The sequence below is a fragment of the Schistocerca gregaria genome, chromosome 5, assembly GCF_023897955.1.
Source record: "Schistocerca gregaria isolate iqSchGreg1 chromosome 5, iqSchGreg1.2, whole genome shotgun sequence".
In the NCBI taxonomy this organism is placed as follows: Eukaryota; Metazoa; Arthropoda; class Insecta; order Orthoptera; family Acrididae; genus Schistocerca; species Schistocerca gregaria.
Window position 1 is genome coordinate 546,896,543 of NC_064924.1, and position 27,272 is coordinate 546,923,814.

General features: G+C 44.0%; 1 protein-coding gene across 4 annotated transcripts in view; it reads right to left on the reverse strand.

Moving 5' to 3' along the window:
* Positions 1–27,272, reverse strand: part of LOC126272389 (uncharacterized) — a 363,563-nt gene that overhangs the window by 183,364 nt on the left and 152,927 nt on the right. Inside the window, exon 1 of one of the 4 annotated variants that reach the window (XM_049975210.1) lies at positions 4,377–4,447. The exons of the other annotated variants lie outside the window; for them this stretch is intronic. Within the exon in view, the coding sequence (XP_049831167.1) occupies positions 4,377–4,422 (46 nt within the window). The 5' untranslated portion in view covers positions 4,423–4,447. Of the gene's footprint in view, positions 1–4,376; positions 4,448–27,272 lie in introns of those variants that run through there. 4 annotated transcript variants of the gene reach the window in all.

The window sequence follows — 27,272 nt, forward strand, 5'->3', positions numbered from 1 at the left end:
ATTGGATAGGTACCAATATTGATTAGAAATGTAGCTTACTAATGGAATGGATCTTTACTTTGCATTTACCCTCTAGTAGTTCGTGACATCTATAGCTGTCATATGGCTTTTGAATTTGTTTTAAATGTTACCGAAAACGTTTGTCGCCCTTCCGTACCCCTTATTTGGCATCTGGAGAGAGGTTTATAAAGACATAGGAAATACTGTTTGTAAGCTGGTTGTCATTTCGAATTAATTTGTCATATAACGACACAAATAAATGCTTACTAGTCTTTCCTGAGAAATTGCATTTTTGACTTGTTGTTGGTCATTTACCTGACACACAAAAATTGTTAACTACTGTTCTGTAAATTGTATATCATATTTTGTCTTGTAAATTTAACCATTTCATTTTAATGTATGCGTGTATGTAAATATATGTATGCAATATTAAATCGTATACTAACACGAAAACTAATTACGAAATGGTATAGTGCCTTATACGTGTACCCTATGCATGAGAAACAGGTCGCAGTATGTCTGTCTGTCACAGTATGTTTATATTGTTAATTTACAATGTAAATCATTTTAAAGTACTTATATTTTAAAATATTGGGAATACAAAACCGTATTGGTCGTCGATAATTCTATATCAGAAAATACAATCACGCGAGTCGAATTTGATTTATGTCTGTGCACGAATCTGCCGCATCTATGCCAGCTCAAAACGTGACGTCATCAGAGTTGTGCTACGGCCTTGAGTTCACCAAGGCAGTGGTAGTGGTCTTGAAATGCCCGTCGTTGCCCTGAACCATACAGGTGCTATGGTGGAACCTCATGATAGTGTGATGGTAAGGCTACGGTTTCAAGTTTTCTCAGTTCCTTTTTAATGTTGTCAAATAACCTATCAGGGGGCAAAACTGCCACCTCTGTTGGGGAAGTAGTGCGCTACCTTGTCTGAAACTACCCATAAAGGTCTACCGTAATCATGTTCACATTTGTCAAACTCCTTTTTTATACATGTCAAGTTAAGAAAAATTTCAGTTTTATGTGCAAGATGAAACATACAGAAAGCAAGTTTTCAGAAAACCCGTGTACTGCAGAAGATTCGTCTCATTTAGAAGTTCGCAAATACATATTGTATGTAAATCAATCTTGCAGATTTGGTAGTTGTTGAGTTTTGCGATAACGGCCGTAATTTTAATTTTTGAGGTAGTATGTGGTAAGAGTTAGTGGAACGGGACGTAGAGTTGGCCGTGGTAAAAACATTCTGCTCGTAAATGAATTCCAACATATCTGAAAGTCCGACCTTGAGCCTTCTTTATTATTACTGTAAAAGAAACCTCGATTCGATGAAGTTTAATAGCTATGTTGGTTGGGTTCATTGATACGACGGGTAGGAGAGTGAGATTCCAGGTGCTGGATCTGTGACGATAGTAGCTTCCGAAACATCATTCCGCATTGGCTTGATCTGCAAACGGGTAGCATTACCAAGTTTCAGACGATTCAGATTCCGTAGTAATATTCTAATCATAAGGCGGTAACCAATAAATACATCTTTCCTATTATACAGGTTTTCTGTTCATCTGCGAAGAAGAAAACTAAACCGCACGTTTTCACAATACAGCACAGCGCAGCATTTTCTTTCTCGTAATCGGTTTTTATCAGAAAGCCGGTACATTATTGTTTTAAAAAATATTTAACCTGTGTCCGCTCGAAAGTTTAAAAGAGTATTGTGTAAAAATCTGAAGTAAATCGGTCAAGAACTTTATATGTTAGTGTAGAATATAATATGGCTCTATGCGTCATCTGTAGTAGCACAATGACTTTCGTATATGATATACTGATGAAAACGATTTAATAAGACCTACGCAGATCACAACATATGGATGTGTTGGAGTAATCCAATGGAGCATTAGCTCACAAAACCTATTGTAGCACTATGAACTACGTGTACTTTGTTTTTGAATGAATAGTAGTATAATTTGGCGTGTACTGGATGTGTTTATTGGATTCACATACCCTTACCTCACATGTAGTTTTATTTAGGGTTCTTAATATGGAGTTAATCAGAAAACTACAGTACAACTAAATTTGCCGTTGTCAGGATTATGTGCAATGTCAGTTGAAATTGAACTGAAATAGTTCATAAATGTAGGCTACGAGATGAAGACATTCCAGTCTGCAAGAGTCAGTTGTGGGCTTTGTACATGCTGTCGAACGTTTATGTATGTTACTGAAATTGAATCTCAGTGTTTTCTCGTCTCTTGTTACTCTGTTGATGTCGTGGTTTGAATTACTTTTCCAACCGTCATCTGTTTCAGAGTTTTCTTTACGTTCTCCCATATCCTATTTTATCACTCGGAAAGACATGGCCAGTCTTAAAAGAAAGAGATTCGACGTATTCCTTTTACGTTTTCTTATGATTTTTTTCTGACTTTGTACTTGCCCGTTAGCTCACCACCTTTGTCCCATAATGTGCGTAGAATAGAGAACGGGTTTTATGTAATTGACCTTTTATTCACTTGTAGCAAAAAGGTTTTAAAAATACCGCATTCAGTTTGTTTATCAGAGCATCGTGTTCCGTTTCAACGTAACGGGCTGCGTGCTATCTTGCGAGAGACACGTGAGCCAGGCACGGGTTGCGCGGCTGATCACGACCTTGAGCTGATACGCAGGCCAGCCTGAGGGTGTCGCAGACTTACCGACCGTGGGCTTGGCGATATGTGCCGTCAACGTGTGTTTCCGATCGTCAAAGGAAACCCCAAAAGTTGGGGAGACACTTGTCGGAAATACGACGGTGTAAAACTGTTTGGTGTTAGCCGTTGCTTTACCGACCCTTTTGTAGTAAGAACACCCCTTCACATTTTATTCAGCCTTAGGACTAGCAGTACACACACACACACACACACACACACACACACACACACACACACACATATACGCCTTTTTATTTTTAGAGTATTATATTCCTGCTAGTGAAACAAACCGCAACGACATTTATATTTTGGTTGTTTTTTCCAGAATAAGCTGCGATTTCCAAGGGTACAGTTAGGGAGGAACTTTAAGAGTACAGCTGAAATGTACAGCTGAAATTGCTGTTAGAGAAACAAGCAGCGATGACATCATTTTATATTGTTGGTGGTCACAAATGTTTGGATGTTTATTTCGGCTAGGCAGGAATCTTAGGAGCACAGCTTAAATTACTACCGAGTGAAACGAACAGCAACACCGGCACACATTTCTGTTGCCGCTTGAAAGAAAGCCAGAATGGTAGGGGATCTTTTGGTCGGAAGTATCAAGGTCCAAAACAGGTTGGTCGGAAGTGCGATGGTACCTACGGTGGCTACAAAAGCGTCGGAAACGCCACATAGTCAACTTGAATGTGGTTTCCTACGCTAGTTTAGGCAACTGCTGGTCTGGTCCCCAAATTTCGCCCCAGAAAATACAATATACAAGCAGTTAAAATACGATAACACAAAGTTTACACGATCCACTGATACAGTAGACGGCGTACACGAGTTCCCTCCCTTGGTTACTTTGAGTAGTGTGGCATTAGGAAGGACAACCGGCCACATAGTTAAATAATAAAACAAACACTTTCACAAAGACTAAAAAAAGAAAAACGCTGGGGAAAAGAAGTGGAATGGAAGAGAAAGTGTGTGTGTGTGTGTGTGTGTGTGTGTGTGTGTGTGTGTGTGTGTGTGTGTGTGTGTGTGGGTGTGGCCGGCCGGGGTGGACGAGCGGTTCTAGGCGCTACAGTCTGGACCCGCGCGACCTCGACAGTCGCAGGTTCGAATCCTGCCTCGGGCATGGATGTGTGTGATGTCCTTAGGTTAGTTAGGTTTAAGTAGTTCTAAGTTATAGGGGACTGATGACCAAAGAAGCTAAGTCCCATAGCGCTCAGAGCCATTTGAACCATTTGTGTGTGTGTGTGTGAGTGAGACACACACACACACACACACACACACACACACACACACACACACACGCACACATACACACACACTAGAGCAGGAGAATAGCTGCACTTTTCGCCACGGGTTCGTTTACTCATGGCGACAGCATCATAAAGGTGTTCAACGTACTGCAGCGGGAGATGCTACTTTAATGATGCTATACTTTTATTATCAACGTTCTGCTAATCCACGTTGCTATACGAGTCAACAAATGTATTTTTTCAACCAAATGGATTGACAAGAGGAAAAATTGAGAGAAATCCAGACAATTGTTTTCCCTGCTTTTCAGCCGTGCACGAAATACGTGGGGAGGAAAATCATTCTGGTAGAACATGCGCATTGCTAGAATTCCTGGTCTAAGAATTAGTCCGTGACACGAGAAGATAACAAGAAAGAGAAATTAACCGCTTACTAACTATATAGTCACTACTGACTGACCCAATTCGCGTGATGAGACAGCTTCGGCTTGGAGCCAGTTCCTCATTTGCTCACTGCGCCTATACAGGAGACGGCTGGCTTGCACCTAAGAGTGTAGCCGCTCGTTAGCGAGTGTAATGTGGGAGAGGAGGGCAAACATGTTGTCGGTGTGATGCACGTGTCGCACGTGGCTGGCTGCCACCAGAAATATCTGGATGGGCGCCACTGATCGGCCTTTGTCCTCTTTCGCCCTCCGCCGTGGCTGCGCACCGCTCGACGCGGAAGCCCACGAGTCCCCGGTTGCCACAAATAAAGAGAGGCCGCAACGAAGACTCAGTTGGCAGGCAGGCCTCGCCCGACAGTTTCCCGCTCCCCGAGGCGCCGAGGCTGCACCGAAGGAGGTCACGAGGCACAGGACGAAATGCTGCTTAACGACAACCTTGAACTGGTTTATTGGCTTTACGAGGGACATTTCACAAATAATGTACTGTACAGCTTGGAATTACTGTGAATTGTTTGATGCAGCAGCAATGAAAATTACGTCAGATGTAGTTGCGAGCTTGAGGAAGAACCATGTGTTTTTGTTTTCTCGCGCTGTACTCTAACATAAAACTGGCGAGAGACAAATTGGTTCAAATGGCTCTGAGCACTATGGGATTTAACATCTAAGGTCATCAGTCCCCTAGAACTTAGAGCTACTTAAACCTAACTAACCTAAGGACAGCACACAACACCCAGTCATCACGAGGCAGAGAAAATCCCTGGCCCCGCCGGGAATCGAACCCGGGAACCCGGACGTGGGAAGCGAGAACGCTACCGCACGACCACGAGCTGCGGACTTTGGCGAGAGACAGAAATGGACGCTGCAGGGGTATCGGGTAGTGTAACTGTTGAAGACCAGAGATCGCACATCAAGATCGAAACTTTAAGCGACAAAAACCCAACAGAAATCCACAGTGTGTTAAATGAGGTTTGTAGGGAGTTTACAGTGGACCGTAGTACAGTTTAGCGTTGGGTTAATTGTTTTCGTGGCGGTCGTATAAGCTTAGATGATAATCCGAGAGGTCTAGAAGGCCAAAAACGTCAACAGATGAAAGAAGTGTGAAGCTTGCGGCAGGTCCTCTTCGAGCAGATCGCATTGCGACTTATGAGGAACTCTCTGAAGCCACTGGAATTCCTCCAGTATCAATATTCTGTGTTCTGACAGACGATTTGAAAAAGAGAAAAATTTGTGAGAGCTGGGCCCCACACTGATTGACTGCTGGAGGGAAGCAGGACGCCTAGACGTTGCAACCTCCCTCGAACAACAATTCGCCAGTGAAATTCAAGGATATTAAATTGTTGCTATTGATGAAACGTGGATTAGAGCATTGAACCGAAGCTGAACTCATAGTCCAGTTAGTGCAGAACTTCAAATTCTCCACTTCCAATAAACAAATAAAATTTAAAAATTAAAAAAAAGGATTCGACGTCCTCAAAATGGTTCAAATGGCTCTGAGTACTATGGGGCTTAACATCTGTGGTCATCAGTCCCCTAAAAGTTAGAACTACTTAAACCTAACTAACCTAAGGACATCACACACATCCATGCCCGAGGCAGGATTCGAACCTGCGACCGTAGCGGTCACACGGTTCCAGACGGAAGCGCCTAGAACCGCACGGCCACACCGGCCGGCTCGACGTCCTCAATTAAAGCGTAAGCAGACGATGATTTTTACTTATGATGACCATGGAATGATCATGACAGATAGAGTCCGATGTGGAACAAGTGTTGCAGCAATGTATTATCGTAACTTCATGCAAAACCTGCGCAGAAAAACGCACAAAACCCGACCTCAGCTGCTCGAGCATGGGCCACTCATTCTCCAGGACAATGCTCGCCTGCATATCGGAAATATTGTAGCCCAAAAACTGCGCGAACCGTATAGGAAATGTTGCCGCATCCTCCCTAAGGCCGGGACATGAGTCCACCATACTTCGACTTGCTCCCGCAGTTGAAAAAACCTATGCTTGGATGACTTTGTCGTTCTCCGGGAAGAGTTTTCTACCACCGTTACCAGAGGCATTCGACAGATGAACAGAAGTGGTGTCCTGGATGGAGTAATAGAGCTTCCAAGACTTGGGATTCAGTCATAGAGAAGCAGAAAGACTGTATTAAAGGACTGTAAAGAGATATTGAAAAAAACATGTAAGTAAAAAAATAGTGTGCATTATTTATGAAATGACACTGATACATGGAATAAAGCCCATACATGCATCTACAGAGATGAACTGGCAGACGAGCTGGCAAAGAGACAGCTCCATCTGTTGAAGATACTTCATCAAACGTCCCAAAACTCTCATAAAACAGATGTCGCGAGAAGCTGTTCTGGAAGAGTAGGAGAAAGGAGGGCACCAGAAGTTTGGAAGGTAGGATACGAGGTATTGGCGCAAGTGAAGCTGTGCGGACGGATCGTGAGTCGTGCTGAGGTAGCTCAGTCGGTAAAGAACGTTCTACCAATGGCAATGGTCCCAGATTCGAGTTTTAAACGGCCAGGAAGTGAATGAGTGATACTGTTTACTTGTGTGTAGTTTCCGGCTTATAAAATCCTGCATCCAATACGAATCGAACCTTAGGCCCCTGCATGTAATGAACCAAGGCCACTACCGAGACAGCTCACCTTTTTTACGTTTACATTCGGTCTAGAAGTTTGCATTTCTTGGAATATATGTAGACTATTCCCTTTCAGTTTCCAAGAGATGGGTAAATAGCGCGTTCTCTCCTTCGACATACATAGATCTATCTGAACAATGAAGTGACACACAGTCTTTACACTTTGCCTTGACACAGTTACGTTATCTCTGGCTTACTTTCTTCTCTCCGACCTTCCCATATGCCACTAACTGATTGCAATACACTGCATTAGAATGCAAAATCTATGGTAACGTCCTTGAGAACAATGCCACGGCAATGGGGACTGTTTAAAACTATTTGTGATGCAGCGAAGGTATGGGGAAGTGTTTGGTCCTCTTCAGGGGAAGTTTTTTGCGTCATGAGACGTATTAGGGGATGTACAAATGAAACGCCCAGCAAGGCTCTCTGTATTGCTAAGGAAGCGGATCTTTATAGGGTTTTCTAGGCGCTTCAGTCCGGAACCACGCGACTACTACGGTCACAGGTTCGAATCCTGCCTGCGGCATGGATGTGTGTGATTTCCTTAGGTTAGTTAGGTTTACGTAGTTCTAAGTCTAGGGGACTGATGACCTCAGAAGTTAAGTACCTTAGTGCTTAGAGGCATTTGAACCATTTTTATAGGGTTTTCGATGTACTGATGAAGGACTCAGTGCCAACTGCCGAATAAAGTTAGCCCGGAACGTCGGTAACAGCATGGTTCCTTCAGATAGCATATTTCCCCTACTTTCTGCTTCTCTTCTTACTCTGGCAGAGAAACTGCTGTTTTTTATGTGTAACATTGCGTATTGACCCGCCTTGTCAGCTCTCTGCTGCAGCGGATTTTGACCTGGCAGGATTGGCAATGTCCTAATTTCAGTAATGACAAGAGGAGCAGAGATGGTGGTGCCGAAGCTGCTCACGGCGGCCACATTCTGGACTTACCAGTCTGAAAATGACTTAGAAGTTCATGGGGCTCTCCATCAGTAATGCTAGAATTCCATATGTTGTTGGCGCACCCTCAGCCTTGATGACAGCTTCCACTCTCGCAGGCATACGTTCAATCAGGTGCTGGAAGGTTCCTTGGGGAATGGCAGTCCATTCTTCACGGAGTGCTGCACTGAGAAGAGGTTTAGATGTCGGTCGGTGAGGCTTGGCACGAAGTCGGCGTTCCGTAACACCCCAAAGGTGTTCTATAGGGCTCAGGTCAGGACTCTGTGCAGGCCAGTCCATTACAGGGCTGTTACTGTCGTGTAACCACTCCGCCATAGGCCGTGCATTATGAAAAGGTGCTCGATCGCGTTGAAAGGTGCAATCGCCATCCCCGAATTGCTCTTCAACAGTGGGAAGCAAGAAGGTACTTCAAACATCAAGGTAGGCCTGTGCTGTGATAGTGCCACGCAAAACAACAAGTGGTGCAAGCCCCCTCCATGAAAAACACGACCACGCCATAACACCACTGCCTCCGAATTTTATTGTTGGCAGTACACACGCTAGCAGATGACTTTCACCAGGCATTCGCCACACCCATGTACCGTGATTGGTCACTCCACACAACGTTTGCCCACTGTTCAAACGTCCAATGTTTATGCTCCTTACACCAAGCGAAGCGTCATTTGGCATTTACCGGCGAGATATTTGGCTTCTGAGCAGTCGCTCGACCATGAAATCCAAGTTTTCTCATCTCTTGCCTAACTGTCATAGTACTTGGTTCAAAATGGTTCAAATGGCTCTGAGCACTATGGGACTTAACATCTGTGGTCATCAGTCCCCTAGAACTGAGAACTACTTAAACCTAACTAACCTAAGGACATCACACACATCCATGCCCGAGGCAGGATTCGAACCTGCGACCGTAGCAGTTGCGTGGTTCCGGACTGAGCGCCTTAACCGCGAGACCACCGCAGCCGGCCATAGTACTTGCAGTGGATCCTAAAGCAGTTTGTAATTCCTGTGTGATGGTCTGGATAGATATCTGCCTATTACATATTACAACCCTCTTTTACTGTCGGCGTTCTCTGTCAGTCAACAGTCAACGAATGACAAAAATAAAACTACTACAGTAAAAGTAACCAGCGCAACCCAAATTCATGTAGAGCGGTATAATAGAAAATATCGCTTGAACGAGTCCAATTACGAATGAAATGTGATTCATTTGCACTCCAGACTATAGTTAGAACGATTAGTACAGCCTTAAATGACGCAAGCTGTCATTTTTTGATGGAAGCACTTCCACCAGAAACCAATCTTTGGGGCAGCAGACGTCGGCCTCAAGTTTGAGACGTCATGAGAACGCCTCTCATTATACCTCCATGTCTTTTGATTTGGGTGAAGTTGGCAACACTGAGCCTGCCGCGGTGGTCTCGCGGCTCTAGGCGCTCAGTCCGGAGCCGCGCAACTGCTACGGTCGCAGGTTCGAATCCTGCCTCTGGCATGGATGTGTGTGGTGTCCTTAGGTTGATTAGGTTTAAGTAGTTCTAAGTTCTAGGGGACTGATGACGTAAGATGTTAAGTCCCATAGCGCTCAGAGCCATTGGCAACACTGAGGCAGCGAGATATTTCAATTGGTTGGTTGGGTGATTTGGGGGAGGTGACCAAACAGCGAGGCCATCGATCCCATCGCATTAAGGAAGGATGGGGAAGGAAGGCGGCCGTGTCTTTTCAAAGGAACCATCGCGGCACTTGCCTGAAGCGATTTAGAGAAATCACGGAAAGCCTAAATCAGAAGGGCCGGACGCGGGTTTGAACCGTCGTCCTTCCGAATGAGATATTTCAGTGCATCGATCTCGTGTTGTAACAATTATAAACAAACGTCAAAGTTTTTGCTCATTATTTGTAAATTTAAATTCCTTCAGTCAACATATGAAGCCGTAGACCTGCAACTCTCGACAACAAACAACTACAAGAAAGTATATCCACCGGAGTTATAAATCTGAGAACCTTCATTATTAGTGCGGGTCGAATTAATGCCGTTGAAAATAAGCTATAGGTAGATGTCAAACTTTTCCAGTTATTTTCAGGCCTTTGATCTTTACTTTTCTAACGCGTTTTTCATCACCGCTCCAATGTTCTCGGAATTTTTGAAGGAAGTTCTGCATGTAATTAACAAAGCATTGTTTTAGAGCTACTATTACGACTCGCCGAGACTCTCACTAAGACGTCTGTGCCGACTGAAGAGATCCGTGTAAGACTAAAATAATGAGCTTGCGCTCCTTCCAGTCGTCGGCGGGACGTTAAACCTTAATCTCCTTTCCTTCAAATGGTATTCTAGATCGTATTTACTGACAACCAGCAGCTGACTACCTCTAGACTAAAGAGCCACTATGTTAAATACAGTAATGCCTTCAGCAGAAAATTATTAGTGCAGCAGAAGTGCCCAGAGTGAAATGATCGCTGATCAGTGCGTCTGTGGCTCTGTGACCATCTCACTCAGAAGGTAATACTTTTGTCATGTACCGCCTCATTTGTATCACAATGGATTACTGTATTAACTTGTCTCTACATAATCTTTCATATCTAGCCGAGTGCGCCACGTATTTCCGCTAGTGTGGTTGTGGTAATTTGCCGCGTGTTGTGGTGTTAACAGTGTGGTGTGGCGGTCTGCGTCGTTGGCTGAACTGCAGGGCGCCAGTTCAAACCCATCACCAGGCATTATTTAGCCTTTATCGTTTCTGGAAGCTTCTCCAATAATTCTATAATCTGTAAAATTCTATTTATGCATCAACATCAGCATTCTGCAATGTTCTATGTTTGTATGAAGAGCAGCGTTCTTGGCTTCAGTTCAGTTCTGGCTATACGTCGGTGTTCGTAATAAACGTGATATCAGTGCTGAGTATTGTACTTCACTGACGAGACTGCCTTTGAATTCGAACTTGGTTCTACATCTGCATTTATACTCCGCAAGCCACCCAACGGTGTGTGGCGGAGGGCAATTTACATGCGACTGTCATTACCTCCCTTTCCTGTTCCAGTCGCGTATGGTTCGCGGGAAGAACAACTGCTGGAAAGCCTCCGTGCGCGCTCGAATCCCTCTAATTTTACATTCGTGATCTCCTCGGGAGGTATAAGTAGGGGAAAGCAATATACAGTATTCGATGCCTCATTTAGAAACGCACCCTCTCGAAACCTGAACAGCAAGCTACACCGCGATGCAGAGCGCCTCTCTAGCAGTGTCTGCCACTCGAGTTTGCTAAACATCTCCGTAACGCTACCACGCTTACCAAATAACCCTGTGACGAAACGCGCCGCTTTTCTTTGGATCTTCTCTACTTCCTCCGTCAACCCGACCTGGGATTGATCCCACACTGATGAGCAATACTCAGGTATAGGTCGAACGAGTGGTTTGTAAGCCACCCCCTTTGTTGATGGGCTACATTTTCTAAGGACTCTCCCGATGAATCTCAACCTGACACTCGTCTTACCAACAATTAATTTTATATGATCATTCCACTTCAAATCGTTCCGTTCGCATACTCCCAGATATTTTACAGAAGTAACTGCTACCAGTATTTGTTCCGCTATCATATAATCATACAATAAAGGATCCTTCTTTCTATGTATTCGCAATACATTACATTTGTCTATGTTAAGGGATAGTTGCCACTTCCTGGACCAAGTGCCTATCCGCTGCAGATATTCCTGCATTTGGCTGCAATTTTCTAATGCTGCAAGTTCTCTATAGACTACAGCATCATTCGTGAAAATCAGCATGGAACTTCCGGCACTATCTACAAGGTGACAATGGTTTTAAGTTACAATGCTTCACTTGAGAAGTTTTTAATCGTGAAATGTGAAGGCGAATAATCTCTTCGCTTGCTGGAGTGTGACAACACGATTGGTATCTCTCACATATGTATAAGCCGTTCTGATTAACGTATTTTAAAATAGCTATGACAGATTACTTTTAACGAATAAAGCCGTCTAAATCGCGTAATATATTTTCATTTATTACGGCGTTTCGGCTCCTGCCGTGTACACATCTATGGTTAAGGGTGAAGTAACATAAGAATTAGAGGTGGTACATAAACGTTACTAACCATTTGGAATACTAATTTTACGATTGTGAAATCGTGCGCACTTAAATCATATTGTATTATCTAATGGCTCTCTGCCATTTTATATATGCTGACCTGAAAAACCAAGGTAGTTTATTCCCACTAGTTCTCTAGGCTAGCAACTTGTATTTTTGTAAACTTTTGAGACACGTAGATAACTGACGCGCCGCCTATGCACTTCGACTGACAATTAACTTTGTTTTATGAATTCCGCATCTCGGTGGGTGAAATATTTTACGTTTTTAGTTTTATCGGCTGATAATGTAGGCGTAACAATTTCATTCTTATGTTACTTTAATCTAAAATATATATCTGATTACGGCTGAAGCCGAAACGTCATAATATGTGAACAGGTGTTAAGCGCTTTTAATAATAATGATAATGTCGTGTGACGAGGGCCTCCCGTCGGGTAGACCGTTCGCCTGTCGCCTGGTGCAGGTCATTCGATTTGACGCCACTTGGGCGACTTGCGCGTCGATGGGGATGAAATTATGATGATTAGGACAACACCCAGTGCCTGAGCGGAGAAAATCTCCGACCCAGCCGGGAATCGAACCCGGGCCCTTAGGATTGACATTCCGTCGCGCTGATTAATCAGCTACCGGGAGCGGACCGCGGTTTTAATAAAAAAAAAAAGGTAATGAACGCAGAATCATTCAGTCAATTTATTTCCTTTATTAATGAGCTATTATGGAGTTTTAATTGAGCAGTTAGCAGGTAAAGTCTTGAATCACTACCCAATGCCATGTTAGACATTTCGTTCGTATTTCATTGTATTTTACTCCTGGATGTCACCAACACTTTTATTAATTGTACTTTACATCGAATAGCATTATTTGCCTTTAATCTCTCTGAAACTTTTTAAACAAGGCATTATGATATCCCGTCTATTGCAGAACTCGGATATTTTCAGCCAAATCCCAGCGAGCCGGGACTGGACAATGGGTTCCGAATTGGGAGGCTCTGGGAGAGGGAGTTCCAGTAATAACCACCGGAAATCTCCCGAAAACATTGGTCGGGATCAGAAGAATGAACACTTTGCAGACAAAAGATTGAAGTCCTAGTATATATATATATATATATATATATATATATATATATATATATATATATGTGTGTGTGTGTGTGCGAAACAGAATAATGTCGGTTATTGTTCAACAAGTACCGCAGTATACGTATGCCACTACTGTTTTCCGATTAAGTGGCACTGTTGCCCGCCTATTACACTACACATTCCCGACAACACGTCTCCAGTTCATCACCACGAAACCAGCGTTCCTGTGGCAGCCCGGGGCTCTCTTGCAGACGGACAACTCATCAAACGATTCTTTGAGTGCCGCTGCAGTAAAGGAAATCAAGCTGTGCTAATCGTGGTGATGATTGAAGAATCACCGATTATCCGACCATCTTCTTTCTCACGCTTCAAAAACCAACGGCTATCATATTTTTTGTTGGCCAGTTGTGCAGGCCAGCAGCAGTCGGTGATAGACGCTCGCTCATTCTCCGATTAGATAAGCCTCGAGTACGCTTACTGAGGGACCTCGCGCTGGCTCCGATATCTACTGAGGAGAGGTAACTGTCCGATACGATGACAGGAGACGGGTGTTTTCTCCTCGCTCTGTACACGACGCGTGCGGCCGCCGAGTCTCTGGCACCTGTGGATATCGAGCAAAGACATGCGGAGAGAGCAGTTCAGAAATGACAGACACTGTAAACAAAAACAACCAATAAAAGAGGAAGAGTAGAGCACAATCGAGAGGAAGGAGAAGTAGAGGTAATGACGAACAGAGTACTCACGTGACTTCGGGGGTTTTCCGAGGTGGCAACGATAGATAAATTTTTATCAGTGTTCAAGCCGCGTTTGGCTTAAGCTGAAACTAAAGTTCAGAAACGAAGAAAAGTTGGAGGCACCGAAACGTAACCTTACGAAAGGACATAAGATATCTTTGAAGGAACGGAGGACGTATCTCATGCTTTCTCTCACTCGGTCCCTTTATTAAAAGATGTGGTAGAAAATATATTGCGGAAATTAACTGGGAAAGTGTCTCTAGTCTTAAAGAGACTGGTGCCAAGCCTTAGAAAGGGAACGGTCTGGAACAATCAAAATTAAAAACTTTATTTCGAAGGGAGGTGGTGGTGCAGTGAACGCTCTCGGTTCTCCTATCCACCCTACTCTTACGAATCGCCTGTTCCTCCCTGAAAAATTAGACTCAGCGTTGCAGTATCCACACCATCCACCCACTTGTCCGCTGTTAGACTATTTTCGCTTCCCAAGGCGAAAATTTACATGAAGGGGTCATGTTTCGATTTAACTGAGAAGATTCACAAGGCTCTGACCGACGAACTGAACACATTTCCGAAAGAACTCTTCTCTGATGCCCTAGGAGATTAACTCGAATTCGACAATGAAGCATGTTAGGTAGAACCTATTTTTAGTAAACAGAGTCAAAACTCCTACGTCCCAGATTTTGATTTTGTTTTTGTCTTACTTCAGAATCTTATCTGTAAACAATATTAAACTATAATAATTAATTCTCTCAAAAATACAAAACTAAAGGAGCGTAAATTCAACATCGAATTTGTGGAGGTCATTGCGGCGAAGTATCTGTGACTATTGCAGATGAGTCTGGAACCGTGCAACCGCTACAGTCGCAGGTTCGAATCCTGCCTGGGGCACGGATGTGTGTGATGTCCTTAGGTTAGTACGATTTAACTAGTTCTAAGTTCTAGGGGACTGACGACCTCAGCAGTTAAGTCCCATAGTGCTCAGAGTCATTTTATTGCAGATGTTCTATTTGTGGGAACTCTTAAGCATTTTTCTATCGAAGGCTTTAGAGCCGAGAGACAGTGGGGAAACACACGGGTAACAGTCAAGTAAGCTGTCTGATCTCATTAAAAGTAGTTGGTCGTACAGAGAACTAATATGGGAAAAAGGAACGAATCTGATGGTAAGCATTATTCGTTAGCTTCATTGTTTGACACGATTATTGTCTTAGTCAAATATGAGAAGCTGTCATTCTCTCTGTCAAGTGAAATTTTATCAAGGTCAATCCGTACTCCCTTAGAGCTACCGCGCAAGTAGTCATACCACCGGCTATGAGTGTTAAAGCATCGTCGCACACCGAGCGAGGTGGCGCAGTCGTTACGCACACTGGACTCACATTCGAGAGGACGACGGTTCAAAACCGCAACCGTCCATCCTGACTTCGGTTTTCCGTGATTTTCCTCAATAACTTCAGGCAAAAATTCGGGATCTCCCCCACCCCCTGAAAGGGCACAGCCGACTTCCCTAATCTGATGGGATCCATGACCTTGCTGTTTGGTCCTCTACCCAAAATAAACTAACCATCGTGGCACCTTCGATGTTACTTTTCTGCCTTATTTTTCTTCGTCGTCGATGAATTCGCAAAACCAGTTCGACCACCTAGATTTCTCAACTTTCATTTGCGACGTCTTGCGTGGATGCCAAAATACCAGGAAACAGAGACAACAGTCAACGGAGGGGAGCCATAAATTCCTTAACAGGATCTACAAACAGTAATACGAGACTTCTCATGCAAATGTCGGTGTGAGATGAGCGTTCATGTTGAATCTCATTTACGATAGTATCAGATGCATCTGCGTCCCTTGCAGTTTTTTGCTTTACTTCTGACCCAACAGACAAGAGCAGTGTGCTCGGCAACAGAAAAAGCGACCGAGTACGACCTTCACAAGGCTGGGTGTACTCATTCGTGAATCACGCTTGCGCAGCTAATTTATGCTCGTTCCCAAGAGAGACAATGGCTCTGAATCTCAGACAACGCAGCCTAGAGCCAGACTCGACACAGCTCTGCAATGCGATGCTTGTCAGGCAGATTTTGTTTACCAGTTCAAGTTGACCTCCATACCATAGTTTATGGAACTTTAACCAATCTTTAGACTACAGAAAGGTAACAATTTCGTCAAATGTAGATGATTTTCTGTAAACAATAGTCTGTCACAGAGAAACATATGTGGGTGTTGTTAATTTGATATGTCGAGACACCTGGCAGTGCCATATACTTGTCACAGGAAACCTTCCTCTTGCTACATCTCATATATTCATCACATTGACTGGCCAAGACCGTTCCGCATGCCGGCTTACTTTCATTCTTTCTTTCCAGAAGGAATGGGAATGTGACTTTTAGACAAGTTTTACGTTGTTCTTAGAAGAATAGATCACAGTCGGAAAGAAATGTTAGAGACTGCGACTTCACTGGAAGCATTTTTGTACACAACTGTACTCTTCAAATTGGATAACGAATGCTCAAATAACCAAGCAGAACAATTTACCGTTCTAAATGAACTTGAGTCAATGGCTCATCTAGCGAATATTGTCAGAGTTGCAATAATCCACACCAACGGCAAGAAAACATTGGCCTCATTACAAAATCCGAGGATTCGTAACTTCTTGGTTGAAGAAATACGATCCAAAATCAAAAGTTTGCAGAAGCTCAACCGGCACGAAGATTTCGGATGGATTGAATCTCGTACAGGGGTATGGGGCAAGAACTAGCTGATAATCTAGCTAAGAGAGCAGTCCGACCACGGAAAACAGTAAGCTGCAGAAAATGTGTAGAACACATTTGCAAATAAATGGGAGATTGAGTGGCAACGAACTAAAAACGGGGAGAAACACAAAACCGTCTAATTCCTACAATCCGTCAATCTTTAACCATTGAGCTGTGACAGTCATTGAATTTTACGGCCATGTTAACTGAAAGCCTATTAGAAATGGTTCAGAATAACTGAAGACGCACTGTGCACGTGTATTGTATTGACAGTCTGCTATTCCACTGTAGTAATTTAACAACAAAGAGCGATTCTCCCAGGAAGCAAATAACAGAAAAAGGAGGACGGTGACCTATCAATATATCCGACTTAGTTCATAAATTCGAAACAAATTTTTACAACTTTTGTAATTCGATAAGGTTCGATAAGGTTGTCAGTTGTATGAAAATACTTTGGCGTCAACTGTAACTTCATACATACCCTGGAAAACCTGGATGTGTACTAGAAGGCTACCATTTATATTCGTAACTCATACAATCATTGACAAAGTTATTTGATTGTTTCACAAAAAAGTGCACATATCCATACTTCACTGTTCATTTAAACTGTAAATATCTTGAAGACTTAGATCTGTACATGTAGGTAGAAATGTGATATTTAAGTTAATAGCTAAGTTTAGATACATTCTCATTTTGAATTTGGCAAGTCAGGCACATGATGTAATTATATGAGTTGTACTGTATTATCTTTGTTGATCTCCAAATCTACAATTCTGCAGATAACATTTTAAGTTAATCTTCAAACACGTAATATTACAACGTAATGGAACATATTTAGTAAATAAATAAATAAATGAATACGAGGAGGAGGAGGAGAAGGACATTTGTGTTTGATGCCAGTCGACAACGAGGTCATTAGAGATGGAGCACAAACTCGGATTAGGCAAGAACGGGGAAGGAAATCGGCCGTACACTTTCAAAGGAACCATCCCGGCATTTGCCTGAAGCGATTTAGAGAAATCACGGAAAACCTAAAAATGGCCGGACGCGGGTTTGAACAGTCGTCCTCCCGAATGCGAGTCCAGTATGCCAAATCGCTCGGTAATGCATAAGAAATAACTGTATTCTGTTAATATGCTTCCTTCTTTCATTGTGCCACTACGTAAGTACAGGATGACTCGATACAGAACGAATTTTTCTGGACTCATGTGAACTTTTCACAAAACGTGTCTGCCTGTTGCTTTGTTGAAAGGGAAGCGTTGTACTCTAAAATATAGTACCCGAAATAAGTAAGTAATTGAGACTGGTTGGGAAATTCGCGAGCTATTACAACCACCAAGGTGGCGTGAATCCAGAGGACGCAAGGTAAAGAAAGTGTCTTATGGCATAGTTGGGCGAGAGACGCCGAGGGGTTGGTTCAATTGCGTAATCAGAAAGGAGGTTTTTGTGATGTCGACAGCCATACGACCACACCGCCGCCTGAGAGATCGATCCGCCGGATGCGATTCTCTCGACGAACGGAACAGAAGAACGGCTGTGCTGGCCAAAGAGTGCACAGCCAGTCGCAGTACTCATGCTCGCAGCGAGGTGCCGCTGGGCCACTTCATGTGCAGCAGGAGAGCAGTGCAGTTGTGCCAGTCTACAGTTCGTAGCCGCGCTCAGTGCTCAGCCAGCGCCGATGTTAGTCACCGTCTGCAGTTCAGTCACTGCTGCCATCAAGTCTTTGTAGCTCCGTTCCAAATTAGTCTTCGAATTCGCCGGATTCAACATTCAAGATACGAGAGATTAATTCGTCACTACAAGAATTGTGAGTTGTAAATTATGTCATTCTACAGACGCTTAGACTAGTCGCGTCTTCTGTAATTGTCAACTAATTGATCATGTACTACAGCAAACTTAAGTAATAAATACTTTCTTATTTTGTTCTCCTGTTAATTAATTGTGTTTTCCTGTTGTAGCTACCAAGCAGTCTTGTCATAGTAGAACCAGCGTTTACACCTCCTTGGCTATCTCATATTTTCCACATCATGTTGATGGACTCTATTATGGTGGAAGATCCAGAGCCATCATTTTCTATCCCCTACCCCTGTTCTCTCCCCCCTCTCGCTATGGACTCTTTCCTCGCGTTTCGTCTAAGTGCGTCTGCCAAATAACAACATTTGCTGTCTTCGAATGAATTTATTATTTACGCTGATCACCTAGAACACGATAAAATCTAGAACACGATAAAACCTAGAACACGATAAAACAGTCTAATCCAAAAGCTTTAAATTCAACTAATACCTAGGTATTACAATTACGAACAACTTAAATTGGAAAGAACACATAGAAAATGTGGGGAAGGCTAAGCAAAGACTGCGTTTTATTGGTAGGACACTTAGAAAATGTAGCAGACCTACTAAGGAGACTGTCCGTCCTCTTTTAGAATACTGCTGCGCGGTGTGGGATCCTTACCAGGTAGGACGGACGGAGTACATCGAAAAAGTTCAAAGAAAGGAAGCACGTTTTGTATTATCGCGAAATGTGGGAGAGAGTGTCACAGAAATGATACAGGATTTGGGCTGGACATTATTAAAAGAAAGGCGTTTTTCGTTAAGACGGCATCTTCTCACGAAAATCCAATCATCAACTTTTTCCACCGGATGCGAAAATATTTTGTTGACACCGACCTACATAGGGCGGAACGATCACCACGATAAAATAAGGGAAATCAGAGCTCGTACGGAAAGATATAGCTGTTCATTCTTTCCGCGCGCTATACGAGATTGGGCTAATAGAGAATTGTGAAGCTTGTTCGATGAACCCTCTGCCAGGCACTTAAATGTGATTCGCAGAGTATCCGTGTAGATGTAGATGTAGAATATTATGACCGCGTACCTAATAGCCGGTATGTCCACCTTTGGCACGGATAGCAGCGGCGACGCGTCGTGGCATGGGATCAATGAGACTTTGGTAGTCGTTGGAAGGAGTTCGTACGACGTCTGCACACACAAGTCACATAATTCACGTGAATTCCGGTGAGGGGGGCCGGAGCTCTGACGCCACTTTCAGTCACATCCCAGATGTGTTCGATCGGGTTTAGATCTACTGACGTGGTAGGACAGCACATCAATTCACACTCGCCACTGTGTTCCTCGAACCACTCCATCACACTCCTGACCTTGTGACATGGTGTATTATCTCGTAGAAAAATGCCAATGCCGTCGGGAAACATGATCGTCATTAATGGGTGTACGTCTTCAACCAGTGTAAGACATTCCTTGGTCGTCAGTGTGCCTTGCACGAGTCCACTGGACCCATGGACGCCCAAGTGAATATTCTCCAAAGCATAATGGAGCCGCCTCCAGCGTGTCTCCATCCCGCAGAACAGGTGCCAAAGAGCTGTTCCACAGGAAATCGACGGTTTCACGCCCTCTCATCGGCATGATGAAGAAGGTACCGGGACCATACAATGCTCTTCCAATGTGCCACCGTCCAGTACCGATGGTCACGTGCCCTTTCAGCCGCAGTTGCCGATGTCGTGGTGTTAACGTCGGCTGCGGAGATTCATCGTTAGGAGCGCTCGGCGTGAGTTCAGAGACGCTTGTACTCTGCCCAGCATTAAAGTCTGTTGTTAGCTCCGCCACATTTCGCAGCCTGTCCTATTTTACCAGGCAGCCCATCCTACGACGTCCGACATCTATAACGAGGGGTAGCCGCCCAACAGCTCGACGTCTGGATGTAGTTTGACCTTGGTTTCGCAACGTGTTGAAGACACTCACCACAGCACTCCTCGAACACCCTGCAAGTCGAGCAGTTTCCGAAATCCTTGTGCCAAGCCTGGGGGGCCATCACAATCGCCCTCGGTCAAACTCAGATATATCGCGCGGCTTCCCCATTCTACAGGGTGTTACAAAAAGGTACGGCCAAACTTTCAGAAAACATTCCTCACACACAAAGAAAGAAAATATGTTATTTGGACATGTGCCCGGAAACGCTTACTTTCCATGTTAGAGCTCATTTTATTACTTCTCTTCAAATCACATTAATCATGGAATGGAAACACACATCAACAGAACGTACCAGCGTGACTTCAAACACTTTGTTACAGGAAATGTTCAAAATGTCCTCCGTTAGCGAGGATACATGCATCCACCCTCCGTCGCTTCGAATCCCTGATGCCCTGATGCAGCCCTGGAGAATAGCGTATTGTATTACAGCCGTCCACAATACGACCACGAAGAGTCTCTACATTTGGTACCGGGGTTGCGTAGACAAGAGCTTTCAAATGCCCCCATAAATGAGTCAAGAGGGTTGAGGTCAGGAGAGGGTGGAGGTCATGGAATTGGTCCGCCTCTACCAATCCATCGGTCACTGAATCTGTTGTTGAGAAGCGTACGAAAACTTCGACTGAAATGTGCAGGAGCTCCATCGTGCGTGAACCACATGTTGTGTCGTACTTGTAAGGGCACATGTTCTAGCAGCACAGGTACAGTATCCCGTATGAAATCATGATAACGTGCACCATCGAGCGTAGGTGGAAGAAAATGGGGCCCAATCAAGACATCACCAACAATGTCTGCCCAAACGTTCACAGAAAATCTGTGTTGATGACGTGATTGCACAACTGCGTGCGGATTCTCTTCAGCCCACACATGTTGACTGTGAAAATTTACAATTCGATCACGTTGGAATGAAGCCTCATCCGTAAAGAGAACATTTGCACGGAAATGAGGAATGACACATTGTTGGATGAACCATTCGCAGAAGTGTACCCGTGGAGGCCAATCAGCTGCTGATAGTGCCTGCACACGCTGTACATGGTACGGAAACAACTGGTTCTCCCGTAGCACTCTCCCCCATTCAGTGACGTGGTCAACGTTACCTTGTACAGGAGAAACTTCTCTGACGCTGACATTAGGGTTATCGTCAACTGCACGAAGAATTGCCTCGTCCATTGCAGGTGTCCTCGTCGTTCTAGGTCTTCCCCGGTCGCGAGTCATAGGCTGGAATGTTCCGTGCTCCCTAAGACGCCGATCAATTGCTTCGAACGTCTTCCTGTCGGGACACCTTCGTTCTGGAAATCTGTCTCGATACAAACGTACCGCGCCACGGCTATTGCCCCGTGCTAATACGAGGGTCAGTCAAAAAGTAATGCCTCCTATTTTTTTTCTACGTTTAATTGTCAGGAAATTTAAATGCAATTACATAGGTTGAAAACCACAACACTGAGGATCATTTTGTCATTTTTCAATGTAATCTCCGCCCATCTCTACAGTTTTGGTCCATCTTTGAACAAGGGCATGTATCCCAGCACGGTAAAAATCACAGCTCTGCTTCCTAAGCCATTGACGCACGGATGTTTTGACGGCCTCCTCATCTTCAAAATGAATCCCACGATGAGCTTCTTTTAGTGGCCCGAACAGATGGAAGTCAGATGGTGCCAGGTCAGGGCTGTATGGGGGATGAGGCAAAACTTCCCATCCAATTTTGACAATCTCGTCAGAGGTGTGACGACTGGTGTGTGGTCTTGCATTGTCATGCAAAAGAAGAACATCTGCCATTGATTTTGTTGGGCGAACTCGCTGAAGACGTGCTTTAAGTTTTTTGAGGGTTGTGCCGTATTGAACAGAATTTATTGTGCATCCCTGCTCCAAAAAATCAACCAGAATCACACCCTCTGTATCCCAGAAAACTGTTGCCATAACTTTCCCTGCCAATCGCACAGTTTTGAATTTTTTCTTCCTCGGCGAGCTTGTGTGACGCCACTCCATTGACTGCCTCTTTGATTCGGGTTCAAAAAAATGCACCCATGTTTCGTCCCCGCTCACAATTTTTTTCAGAAACTCATCTCCCTCCAAACGGAAGCGCTGCAAGTGTTGGGAGGCTATTGTTTTCCTTGCCTCTTTATTCTGATCGGTTAACATTCTTGGAACCCACCGTGCACAAACTTTTGAGTACCCCAGTTGTTTAATAATCGTGATCACACTGCCTTTACTAAGAGAAATAATGCGACACACTTCATCTGCAGTCACCCGACGGTCACCACGAATGATGTCATCAACTTGCTGAATGTTGTGTGGAGTCACTGCACTCACCGGCCTGCCGCTCCGCTTTTCGTCAGTCAACGGTGTTTGCCCTTCATCTTCCTTACAACGACGAACCCATCGTCTAACAGTGCTGACATCCACTGTCACAACACCATACACCTTCTTCAGTCTTTCATGAATGCGTATGGGCGTTTCACCTTCTGCATTCAAGAATTCAATCACACAACGCTGTCTCAAATAAACATCGATGTCGGCCATCTTACAAACTTCTGCTGTGCTGCCACCTGTTGACACAGAAAGTTACTACTGCAGTGGATTGCGGAAGAAGGTTTGAGGAATGGCGCCAAATTCAAATTTTTCACTTAACTTAATTTTTTTAAGTAGAAAAAAATGGGAGGCATTACTTTTTGACCGACCCTCGTACATACATCAAATGGGCATCTGCCAACTCCGCATTTGTAAACTTTGCACTGACTGCAAAACCACGTTCGTGATGAACACTAACCTGTTGATGCTACGTACTGATGTGCTTGATGCTAGTACTGTAGAGCAGTGAGTCGCATGTCAACACAAGCACCGAAGTCAATATTACCTTCCTGCAATTGGGCCAACTGGCGGTGAATCGAGGAAGTACAGTACATACTGATGAAACTAAAATGAGCTCTAACATGGAAATTAAGCGTTTCCAGACACATGTCCACATAACATATTTTCTTTATTTGTATGTGAGGAATGTATCCTGAAAGTTTGGCCGTACCTTTTTGTAACACCCTGTATACACGGACAGCGCGCTCACTGATACCACATATACTGTGCGTGTGTGTGACTGGCAGACATTCCTCGCCAGATGATGCTGCTATCGCCTGGACTAGTTTATATCGATAGCAGGTCGGTTGTTGCAATGTTCTGGCTGATCATATTATCTGTTGTGAAGCAATCGTACATTTATTTCAAGAATCAGTACTGAGAATGTTGCGCACCAATTGTCGAATGTGTGATATATTTACCAGTGCACGTTTCAGCGCTATGTTATCTCATTATCAAGTGCTACGAAACAAGGGAATATAAATCAGACCATCGCGACGCTATACATACTAACAACAATTTAAATATCTATATTGTACTGGAGTATAATAATATACCTTAAAGTTACTATTCCATTAGGCACAGTCAGAAGTAAAAAGCCAGTACGAAACATGCACTGTCAAACATAGAACACCTCCTAGAACATCTGATGTTGGTACATAATACTGTCACAAAGCTCAGCTGACAAGTCAAATCGACGATATTATTCGACAACAAAGCGGTCTAAATTACGTTCAGGATGGACAACAAACTGGAGCGAAGGCTATAAGTTGCGTTCAGGACGGACATCAAACTGGAGCAAAGGCTAAAGTGTAAGAACGACACAAGTGGAAACTGGATGAGGAAAGTGAGAGTTTATGAAATAGAGTGCCAAGATTGTGAATTGTGAAATAAAGTATGTGAGGGAAAAGGGCAGAAACTTTATTTTAAAGTTTAAAGAGAGTGATTCATTGGCACCACAAGGATGAACAACATTCGTTGGGTAGCATCACGCTCTTCGAAGAAAAGTGTAGCTGCTGTCAAATTTATAGGAAGTAGAGATCTTTTGCGCTTTAACAAAGGACTGCGACAACGTTTTTGATGAGAAGACAGAAGCGCTCAAGAAGCATGTCTGGGGCCACTTTAGTTATGTGCGTATGGTACTTCGATTCTATGTCGACTTCCTGTGCTTCGTTAAACTAAACCAATTTCTATACAGTCTTAGTTATTTATGTCATGACTTATGTTCGGTAGATGCATAAGCTTGGCTTATAAAACTCCTGGTGTGACATTATTATTGAATAATACGAATGCTCTTCTGAGCGTAGCTGACGTCTCCCCCACGAGAGTTCGAAGCCACCTCGCCAAAGCGCACGAGTTGGTTAACGCTGAGTGCCCGTGCAACGCCTCATTACACTCGTGCAGGCTGTTAGGAGATATCACACGTGGCTCCCACTTAGCAGGTACTCTACCTGATTGTAGCTCACTACAGCGACGGGCCACGCTCGATAGCAGGTTACAGCAAGTAGGTGTGATATGTTAATCTCTGCCTGTGAGATAACCAAACACCTTTACTATTTGCTCTCGCGTAGCGCGATCCCACGAGTAAGTGAAGCGCTTTTAGAAGTGTGTAGCAGTGTAGACTGCCTGTTATATGTTAAACTCTTTACAATGATATTCGCAGCCTGTGATGTTTTCATCATGTTGTGTAAGGCTTTCTGAATGGATATTAGTCAACAAATCTACTGATTCTGATAGACCTTTCTTTCCGACGTTTTTCCTTATTTTTTATCTCTAACAATGTTTTTTGTATCCGAAAAAAACGAAGCTGCCACGTTGTTCCGTGGCGAAGTGTAGGTCCCTGGATAAGGCAGCCAAATGAGCTAACAGACCTGAGGAATACGAGGACTTTGCCTAGTTGAGCACTGTGGAATTCATCGGATTACGAGGTTGTTGGAAAAGTTTGTGGTATCACCACTAGATGTTATCGCTTGCATACCGAGTTTCCCATGTAGTAATAGGTCATCCGTTATGTGTAAACACGTGACGCATCAGCACTCTGGGTAGATATCTGTGGTGCGGACGCTTCCGTGTACTGATCTGTGAAGATGGAAATAATTGAGACTGTATCAGTGATTAAGTACTTCGTACAGAAAGGTATGAAAGCACAAGAAATCCATGACGTTATTCAGAACACGCTGCACTTTTCTGCTCCCTAATGTTCAACTGTTGCCAAATGGACAAACGAGGTTAAATTTGGTCAGGACAGCTTAGGTGATGATCCGCGTTATGGTTGCTTCCACAGAATTTAATGCAAAACTCCATAAAATGGGCATGGAAAATAGGGGACAGAAAGTGTGAAAAACTGCTGAAACGGTCGGAATGGGTGCTGCGACTCTTAACGCAGGGCCAGAAATGTATCAGAATGGAAATGTCCGAACATTGTTTGACTCTTTTTCAGAGAAAAAATAAAAAAAGAACCGTTTGTGACCACAGATGAAACTTGGGTCCATTGCTTAACCCCAGAGACGAAACAACAGTAAAAACAGTGGAAACACGTTGGTTCGCCACCATTAAAGAAAGCAAAGCTAATACGATCGTGAGGAAAGGTCATGGTGTCTGTTTATTCTGCCGTTAGATTATCTTCCAACTGGTCAAGCAATTACGGGACAATAGTACGTCGGCCGAGCAAGGTGGTCCATTGGTGAGACAAAGGACGCTTATTTGAGAGAAAGACGGTTCAGTCCGCATCCAGCCAGACTGAGGTCTGGCGTGGTTTTCCTAAATCGTTTGAGACAAATACCCAGACGGTTCCTATGAAATGACTCGCCTGTTTCCTTGCCTATTCTTACTCAATCCAGGCTTGGATCCGCCTCTAATGACCACATTGTCGACGTTACGTTAAACTATAGTCATTCTTCCGTGGAACTGCGTGGAAAGAAAATTTTAGTTGGTCTGGAAGTAATCTCTGTCACCTAAAGGGCCGCGCGGGGTTCCTCATTGAAGACTATGAATAGTGTGGAGTTAAGACAAAGGATCTGTCTGCAAACTCAAAACAGTGCGCACTGCTGCAAGTAACCAAAAGTCGGCCAGCGTTGTCCTCATCTCTTACTGGTCACCATCCAACTGTTGTCGATGAGGTTTTGGAAAGTCCATTTCTGCTAAGTTATCGTTTATTTATTGTGCTACCCGTCATTTTTTAAACACTGTGTTGCAATATTTGAAGACGACGTGTTTCGAGTTAACGTTAAAAAACTGCGATAAATCATGTTGAGTCATCTCCTTACAGAAGAGCATTGGACTGTTTATGCTGTCTTTTTTTTTTTTGGCATTTCACTGTCATTACGAAAACACACATACACGGCACAGATCTTCGTTTTCGTGTTCCGTGCAAGCTCGATTTCGGAACGCTGTAATTTCATATCAATATAAAGCTGCGCGGTTATTTTTGAATTAGCATTTCCACCCATTTGCTAAAAATTACTTTCCATGGTCCTGTATTTAGACGCGTTAATCGTGGACAGCTGATTTAAAAAGATTATTTCTCTGCTCGTCCGGAAGCTCTTTGTCGTGGAACTACACCGCAGCGAGGCTGGGCCTTGATGCCGAAGGACGCAGCTGTTGGACGGCGTCCCATAGCCGTGGCGTAAACACCGCCCGCGAGTTCCTGCTCTTGCCTCGACCTAGGCTACGGAGGCGGACCGTCTGTTGCCTCAGCGGTCGGGATATAGACTCCGTACCATTCGGTGGGGAAGGAGGGTCTCTCAGCTATTCTGCCTGGTGTACAGGATACGTGTACGAGGTTTGTCCGGAAAATACGTATAAAAGTTGAATAATGTCTTTATGTTACAGGTTGCAGTCACCGCCAGGTGGGACTACTGCTGTAATCAATCCCATAACGCTCAGTTCGAGTTAGAGCACTCTGCGTGAAGGTGGCAGTGTGCGGCAGCTTGTTGACAGTTACCCTTTTTCACCTGCCGTCGGCATGGACCTCTCTCTGATGGAGGAACATCGCGTCAACATCAAGTTTCTTGAAAAAGCTAGGCAAGAATGGCCGTGAGATTTTTTGAGTGTTTGAAACAGGTTTACGG